The sequence below is a fragment of the Malaclemys terrapin genome, chromosome 11, assembly GCF_027887155.1.
Source record: "Malaclemys terrapin pileata isolate rMalTer1 chromosome 11, rMalTer1.hap1, whole genome shotgun sequence".
Taxonomy (NCBI): Eukaryota; Metazoa; Chordata; order Testudines; family Emydidae; genus Malaclemys; species Malaclemys terrapin.
Window position 1 is genome coordinate 75,487,335 of NC_071515.1, and position 9,235 is coordinate 75,496,569.

Sequence of the window (9,235 nt, forward strand, 5' to 3'; positions counted from 1 at the left end):
CAGGTGACTGAACCAGTGATGTTGTGGCTGATCTAGTTAGGTCCTGTGATGGTGTTGCTGGTGTAAACATGTGGGCAGAGGTGGCATTGAGGTCTGTTGCATGGATTGGTTTCTGAGTTAGTTACTATCATGCGATATGTGGTTGCTGGTGAGAATATGCTTAAGGTTGGTGGGTTGTCTGTGGGCAAGGACTGGCCTGCCTCCCAAGGCCTGTGAAAGCGAGGGATCGTTGTCCAGGATGGGTTGTAGATCACTGAAGATGGGTTGGAGAGGTTTTAGTTGAGGACTGTAGGTGATGACACCATCAGCTCAGGATTAAACAAAGACTGTGAATGGCTAGCCAACTACAAAAGCAGTTTCTCCTCCCTTGGTGTTCACACCTCACCTGCTAGAAGAGGGCCTCACCCTCCCTGATTGAACTAACCTCATTATCTCTAGACTGATTCTTGCCTGCATATTTATACCTGCCTCTGGTAATTTCCATTACATACGTCTGACGAAGTGGGTATTCACCCACAAAAGCGTATGCTCCAATACGTGTTAGTCTAGAAGGTGCCAAAGGACTCTTTGTTGCTTTTTACAGATCCAGACTAACACGACTACCCCTCTGATACTATTTGACTCTGGTATTTCTATTCCCCCCATTTACATCGCGCTTGTAGCTTCAACTGCTTAAGTTGACTTTTGCCCTCTGTCCTAACCTATTATGTAGCATTGCTGATGCTGGTAGATACGGAGCTGAAATTCACTGGTGAGTGAATTGAAACACTCTGGACAGCCCCTTAGGGCCCACCTCTTCCAGTTGAAAGGCACCAGGTACATTGTTATAAATCTCTTATGGCATTATTAGCTGTTTTATTCTATTCTTTTACGCTGATTGTTTTATAGTAGTAAAATTGACCAGATGGGTTTAGAATGTATATAGTGTGACAAAGTTCCTCCTCTACCTTGGTGGGTCCCGCACTTATTGGCAGATTTGCTCACGTCACAGATTCATCCTGTGGGTCAGGAAACAGTCCAGAGACCTTCCCCTCTGATAGAAACTATAGTCCAGGTCAATTCCTCCTGTGTTTGATCAGGAGTTGGGAGGTATGGGGGGAACCTGGGCCCGCCCTCTACTCCAGGTTCCAGCCCAGGGCCCTGTGGACTGCAGCTGTTTAGAGTGCCTCCTGGTACAGTTGCATGACACCTACAACTCCCTGGGCTACTTCCCCACAGCCTCCTCCCAACACCTTGTTTGTCCTCACCACCGGACCTTCCTCCTGATGTCTGATAACACTTGTACTCCTCAGTCCTCCAGCAGTACGCCTACTCACTCTCAGCTTCTTGCACACCTCTTGCTCCCAGTTCCTCTTACACACTTCCTCTCCCCTGGCTTGACTGGAGTGAGCCCTTTTATAGCATCAGAGGGGCCTTAATTAGAGTCAGGTGCTTAACTGCCTTACCTGACTCTTAGCAGGTTAATTGGAGTCAGGTGGTCTATTAGCCTGGAGCAGCCCCTGCTCTGGTCATTCAGGGAACAGAAAACTACTTATCCAGTGGCCAGTATATCTCCTTTCTGCTACTCTGCTGTTCCCAACTAGTCTGGGTCTATCACAATAGCTATTGAAGGGTAGGTATATACTTTTAAATTTTCTTGTGTTTTGAGGCTTTGAGTGGTTAAGAAAATTCACCAGATGAGTCAAGGATCACCATCACAGATCAGGAAGTTTAGGTGTTTTCATGAAGTCATTCAAGATTGTGTTAGAATAAAGGTCAGACTCAATCATTACATTTTTTAATGTTTATTTATAAGTGTAACAACAAGAAGGCATTCATTCACCTACCAGACTTCAGAGAGATCTAGTGACTGGAACACAGTTCATCTTCAGTTCTAAATTATTAAAGCTTTCTCCAATTTTAATTGGATACTAAGGTCAGAATCCTTATAAGAGAAACAGATTACCTGTCCCTCCACTCCTCTGCTCTCAAGCAGGCTTTATGACATCATCCAAAATCTTCAATCACTTCTTAATTCAAAAGAAATTGGCAATCCAGGATTCAGCCACTTAGTTAACAGTTAATCAAGCCTGTGTCAGTCACTTTCAGTCTGAGGCCCATGATCTACAAGCATGAAGACCTGCAGCCATGAGAAGCATTTAGGATTTTCAGCAAGTTTTGGGTCACATAGAAGACCATTCAAATTACAAGCTTAAAGAGTGGCCTAAAGGAGGTGACACTCCTCTCACACAGCTGTACAGTACATATTCCAAGCCCATATCACAGTGATTTTCCTTCAGCCAATGAAGAAAGATTAAATTCCTTTGGCCTACCTAGGAGCAGCATTGGGGTGCTGTCCAGACAGATTGCTGCAGAGCAACAAGCGGCATTCCAATCCCCAGTCCAGGGAGGAGTACACTAGCTCCATGGCTCAACCATTTTGATCCCATGTTTCCGCCCCCCCACCAGGATGGCCCTTTACAAGACTTCTGAAAGAACCAAATACTGCTGTTTAGCTCCTGCAGTTTGGCAGGTAAAGAGTGGACATTACCTATTGAACAAAGACTTACCCAACCTCAGAATGCCTGATTTTACCCTGACCTGAGGGGAGTAGTCAATGTTTGACTTCTCTGTCCCATCAGATGTTGGCAGGCCCTGCCGTCTCATGAGTCAAGAAGAGAGCAGCTGACCATAAGAAACTGCAATGGGTATAAGTGGGGCTAGATGTTGAAGTACAGTGATTCTTAGTCACAGAGACTGTTAAAATAACCATCAAATCTGAGGTGTCAAAGAAATTTTTACCAGGGCATATTTGCAGGGGCCATTGCAGGTTTGATGCTCCTCATATACATACACACACACACACACACACACTTCTCTGGAGCACTAAGCAGAACCAACCCATTAAGGATCAGGTGGGTGTATCCAGTATAATCATTTCCTGCAGTGACAGGCAACCTCCAGGAAATGGTTAATTTCAGTCCTTTATCTTTATCTCCCCTGCATCTAAATTTTTGTAACAGTAAATCAAAAAATGCTACAATACATTTACATGATCTATGGCATTCATTCTTCTGAGTAAGATCAAAGAAGAGCCTTTGAGGATTGAGACAACTTTAATAGCCTCAACACATCTTTAACATTTTAAACACAAGAGTAATTCATCTGGATTACCTCCTCTTCTCTGCGGATGTTGCACTGTATGGGGGTCACTTTGACTGGATTTGAGGAAGAGATTTTAGCAACCAACTCTTTTGCAGCAGCTTGTAATCTGTCAAGTTTACGAGAGGCAATAACTACATTGCAACCTGTCAAAACAAAACCAAAAACCCTTTAGTCAGAAGCTGTTCAAATAGGATAGTTGTATTAGACATTTAGTAAGGTCAGAGATTTCTTGTAAGACTGACAGCTCATTAATAGCTGCCTAGAAGTTAGAGATCATTAGTCAGTGTAACTTTCTGGTCTCTGTGGGTTCCCATCTCTTTCCCTGATTTAAGTTCTGGAGGTAAGAAGGCTCTACAATCAGAGCCAGGCTTATTTGTAGGGTCACAAAGCACTAGAGGGAAAGTGATTGAAAATTTGGCTGCAGTTTGCTTCCCTCTGCTCCCCAACTACTGATGTTATTAGGGTGGCCTGTAAATTGTTGAATCAGCACAGCACCCCGTTATTACTTTGTTGTCTGTGCCCAGGGCTGCCCGATCGATGAATTAACAACCTCAGAATTGTTAATAAAAAAATGTTCAAAGGTATTTAAACTCCTTGTACCAGACACACACAAGAGCCGATTTACTGGAGCTCAGACAGTAGTATGTGAATCTAATGCTCAGAAGAGTTGCTGCGTTATGGCCCTGGAGACCAAACTTCTTTACTAGGTAAAGGTACATTTTGGCGAGCAGTAGTGCAAGCTTCCCATATGCTGCTCCAGCATCCTTAACACCCTGAGCTGGAGGCAGTGGGAAGAGAAGGGAGCTCAGTCTTCATGGACCATTTAACCCTTGGCTTTCAAAGCTCAATGTGGGGGAGCTCAGTTAGTGCCAACTATAATATTATTTTGCTATGTGTGGACACTGTTCACTAGGATCTAGACTGCTGCAAGCAAATTAGGGTATGGCTACACTTGCAGATGTACAGCGCTGTGAGTTAAACCCACCTTCGTACAGTGGAGTAGGGAAAGTGCTGCAATCTGTCCACACTTACAGCTGACACACAGTGGCATGGCCACATTTGCAGCTGCACTGGGAGCAGTGCATTATGGGCAGCTATCCCAGCGTTCAAGTGGCTGCAACATGCTTTTCAAATGGTGGTGGTGGCGTGTGTTGTGTGTATGTCGGGGGAGAGAGAGTGGGTTTTTGGGGTGCTGAAAGTGTGTCAGCATGCTGTCTTGTAAGTTCAGACCCCACTGCCCCACCTGCTTCTCACTCACTCAAAGCAAACAGCAAAATGTTTGCTTTTTCTCTCTGAAATGGAGCTTTGAAAGGGCACTTCCATATTCCTGCAGCCGATCACAACAATGAGAAGAGTGGCCACTTGGGAAGGGGATTATCACAGCGCAGTAAGTTAACTCCTCGTTCACACTGACACCCGGTAGTTGTAGCCAAGGCGCAGCAAACGTTATTCCTCTCGGGGAGGTGGAGTACCAGCACCGCTGTAACCGCAGAGACACAGCGCTGTACGTGCCTTGCCAGGGTGGACGGGGAGTGAGGTACAGCGCTCTGGGCAGCTTTATTGCGCTGTAACTCGCAAGTGTAGCCAAGGCCTATAATTCACATAGACTGCTAGAGTGTTCAGGACTACTTTAAATCATCATTGAAGGTTTCACTCTATGAAGTGCACAAACCAGTCCAATTCATTCCTGGTGCAACTCCACTGATTTCTGAAGAGTTACACCAGGAATGAATTTGACTTTCATTATTTCCTGACATCAACACTGAGGGAAGTATGCCAGCAGCATGCCCCTAGAAATGAGCATTTTAGTCACCCGGTGCTATTGTCTTACGCTAGCAGACTTAAAAGTCCTGCTCAGACACAAGTCTCCTACCTCTTAGCATAAGAACACCGGTCATGTTCATAATAACCTGACCAAAAGAGTCAAGTTATTCATGAGCTTTTAGTACAGCTTAGAGCAGTAGAGTTCAAAGTCTTGTCATACCAGAAGTGGCACTTCTGATCACCAATTAACAGGTGACGCTAATTCAGCAAAGAAGTACAAAAGATGAGCCAATGAACAAGACCTAACAAAAAATACTAATTTTCTGTATAAAACAATACATCTAAATAAAATATGGCATTTATATTTGATGAAAACTGTAATACATTCAAAGTAGTGAATAGGAATAACCAGCTAGTTTCTGCTTATGATTTACAAAAGAAAAATCAAGGGTTATGAGGATATAAGACGCAGTAGATTCTAGCCTGGACCTATGCCAAAGCAGCACCACTGCAGGCCTTGGGCACATATCCCGATTAAGAGCACATATCTTGCCAACTACATGGATTAGAAATGAGTAACACTGGAAAAGTTACTATCCCAAGATTTCTGCTGACGCAAAGCATTAAAAGGTCCAATCCTACAAATTCTTTACTATCAGGAATTGTGCTAACTACCAAGACTGTACCCACTGAAATCAGTGAATATACTCATAATAGGTACTATGCCCAGTAGTAAGCATTTCAGGACTACGCCCTAGATCTCTTAACAACAGGCATTGCAAAATATCAGCTGTTGAAATACTGTGGAAATGTGTTGCAAAGGGGCTTGACAATGGACAACTACAAACAGATCAGGGACAAAAACAATCTTCCAAATAGGGGTGCTGGACCAGTGATTAAAAAAATGAAGTCCATGACCCACCTGTGCCAACAAAATGCATATTGTAATACCAAGACACTTTGGCATGACCATTTACATAAGGCATACCTTTTCTCCAGGTTTACAGGTGAGGTGTCAATTCTAAGGCACACAAGATTTAAAGGCTGTTGTAGCAGACATAGGAAGCTCAGAGACTGAGGTATCATTTAGCTACCAAATTTGTACTGGTGCAACTATACTGATTTTTAAACAGGGTGGATTTGATTTAAATCACTATTCAGGAAGACTTGATTTAATCATAGATTTCTACATAAAAGTGCATTCTGGAATATGCTGCTCAAACAGTTTCACTTTTGTGTCTACTGCCTATCCCTCCCTTCTCACATTTATTTACAGATTTCTTCCCCTTGTCCAGATCTATTCCGTCCCCACCAATCTTCTATTCATTGAACTTTTTGAAACTTTGCACTTTTAGAGAGAGGTAAGGGATTGACTCTGTGTACACAAATTTGCAGAAGGACAATAGGGTTGAGGTCTGTTATTTCTCACCCCTATATATTAAATTTATTTAAAAACATTTTTGCTGTTAACACGCATGTTATCTCTGGAGATACAAATCCACAGTTTGACAACTGCAAAATTAAGCATCTCTGATGGTATCTTCTAGACTGAGCATCGAGTCCCATTGGGTAGATAGAAAGATTAACCTAAATTATCTATACAGAAACCCCTGGAACCCCATAAGATTGGGTCCCTAATCCATGAACTATTGGAATTCATTTACAAAACTTTTCTCAAACATTACATGAATATATATTGTCTCATACTATGGAATTAGAATTTATGATCCCTATTCCATGATGAGATATCTTTGACCTATAATATATCTTGATTAAAACTATCTGTAGATTGCTTTTTGAGGAAAAAGCCTTTTTAACAAAAAAATCCGATTTAAATAAAAAAAATCTATTTAAAAAAATCATTGATTTTTATCCACCCTGTTTTTAAATCAAGTAAATTACCAAATTAAGCTAAACTGACTTAAGCCAGTTGTAAACCAGTTTAAGTGGGTGAATAAAGACATGCTTGTACCAGTTACAAAGTGGGAGTTTGTTATCTGGTAACAAAAATTGCACCAGTCTCCCCTCCAATCTGTGCAATAGAAACCTAAATGACAAATTGAGGATCCGGGGAACTACAGGCCAGTCAGCCTCACCTCAGTCCCTGGAAAAATCATGGAGCAGGTCCTCAAGGAATCAATTATGAAACACTTAGAGGAGAGGAAAGTGATCAGGAACAGTCAGCATGGATTCACCAAGGGAAAGTCGTGCCTGACTAACCTAATTGCCTTCTATGATGAGATAACTGGCTCTGTGGATGAGGGGAAAGCAGTGGATGTGTTATTCCTTGACTTTAGCAAAGCTTTTGATACGGTCTCCCACAGTATTCTTGTCAGCAAGTTAAAGAAGTATGGGCTGGATGAATGGACTGTAAGGTGGATAGAAAGCTGGCTAGATCGTCGGGCTCAAGGGGTAGTGATCAATGGCTCCATGTCTAGTTGGCAGCCTGTTTCAAGCGGAGTGCCCCAAGGGTCGGTCTTGGGGCCGGTTTTGTTTAATATCTTTATTAATGATCTGGAAGATGGTGTGGACTGCACTCTCAGCAAGTTTGCAGATGACACTAAACTAGGAGGCGTGGTAGATACACTAGAGGGTAGGGATCGGATACAGAGAGACCTAGACAAATTAGAGGATTGGGCCAAAAAAACCCTGATGAGGTTCAACAAGGACAAATGCAGAGTCCTGCACTTAGGATGGAAGAATCCCATGCACTGCTACAGACTAGGGACCGAATGGCTAGGTAGCAGTTCTGCAGAAAAGGACCTAGGGATCACAGTGGACGAGAAGCTGGATATGAGTCAACAGGGTGCTCTTGTTGCCAAGAAGGCTAACGGCATTTTGGGCTGTATAAGTAGGGGCATTGCCAGTAGATTGAGGAATGTGATCGTTCCCCTTTATTCGACATGGGTGAGGCCTCATCTGGAGTACTGTGTCCAGTTTTGGGCCCCACACTACAAGAAGAATGTGGAAAAATTGGAAAGAGTCCAGCGGATGGCAACAAAAATGATTAGGGGGCTGGAGCACATGACTTCTGGGGAGAGGCTGAGGGAACTGGGATTGTTTAGTCTGCAGAAGAGAAGAATGAGGGGGGATTTGATAGCAGCCTTCAACTACCTGAAGGGGGTTCCAAAGAGGATAGAGCTCGGCTGTTCTCAGTGGTAGCAGATGACAGAACAAGGACCAATGGTCTCAAGTTGCGGTGGGGGAGGTCTAGGTTGGATATAAGGAAACACTATTTCACTAGGAGAGTGGTGAAGCACTGGAAGGGGTTACCTAGGGAGGGGGTGTAATCTCCTTCCTTGGAGGTTTTTAAGGTCTGGCTTGAGGAAGCCCTGGCTGGGATGATTTAGTTGGGAATTGGTCCTGCTTTGAGCAGGGGGTTGGGTCACTAAATGACCCCCTGAGGTCCCTTCCAACCCTGATCTTCTATGATCCTATGACACGGCATTAGTGTCGGTGACAGAAGGTGCCTTTCTCCCGCACCCCTCTGGGGATCCCCATTTTCTTCTCCCACAGGGCCCACCTTGTGCACTGACTCTTTGGCGGGATCCCCTATTCCTTCGCCCCCACCTCCTCCGTGGAGTGCTCCCCCCCCATGCCAGCTTTCCCACTGCAAGGGCTCCCCCCATTCTTCACCCTCCCTCCCCCCGTCCCCCTTCTTCGCCCCCCCATCCAACAACTCCCCCCCCCCACTACCCCGGTCCTCGACCTCCCCCTTCCCCAGTCCTTAAACTCCCCCCTCCTGCACCCCCCCACCAACGGCTCCCGCTCCGGCCCCCCAGCCCCACCTAGGCCCAGCAGGTCGGCGGTGATGGCCTTGCCGATGCCCGTGCCGCCGCCGGTCACGATGGCCACCTGGTTACGGAACAGCCCGGCAGCCAGAACCCCGCAGCGCGCGCCGCTGCCCTGCGCCGCCATCTTAGCGCAACCCCGCCCGCCCGCCCACGTGACCCCGCCGTGGCCCCGCCCCCGCTCCCAGACACTGCCAGGGCTGAGGGGGGGGAGGCTGCTGCGGCGGCAGAAGCATCTTCCTCGGCCAGACCCCCCCACGACCCCCCCGTCCCAACCCTACCTAGGCCCTGGCTGGGGACAGCCCCTCTGCCACCCCCCGGCAAGCCCAGCACGGACCCGGCTGGAGCATCCACCCCTCCCACCCCCATTGCAGACCAGCTGGGGGCAGGACCATCTCCTCCCCTCCCACCCCCCATTGCAGACCAGCTGGGGGCAGGACCATCTCCTCCCCTCCCACCCCCCATTGCAGACCAGCTGGGGGCAGGACCATCTCCTCCCCTCCCACCCCCCCATTGCAGACCAGCTGGGGGCAGGA

At 46.1% G+C, this 9,235-nt stretch overlaps 1 protein-coding gene across 1 annotated transcript in view; it reads right to left on the reverse strand.

The window, feature by feature from the left end:
- Window positions 1-8,838, reverse strand: part of PECR (peroxisomal trans-2-enoyl-CoA reductase) — a 29,066-nt gene extending 20,228 nt beyond the window's left edge. Inside the window, exons 1-2 of the mRNA XM_054044305.1 lie at window positions 8,697-8,838; window positions 3,154-3,287 (exon numbers count right to left, since the gene is read on the reverse strand). Coding sequence (XP_053900280.1) covers window positions 3,154-3,287; window positions 8,697-8,826 — 264 coding nt within the window. The 5' untranslated portion in view covers window positions 8,827-8,838. The remainder of the gene's footprint in view (window positions 1-3,153; window positions 3,288-8,696) is intronic.
- Between the last annotated feature and the right edge of the window lie 397 nt (window positions 8,839-9,235).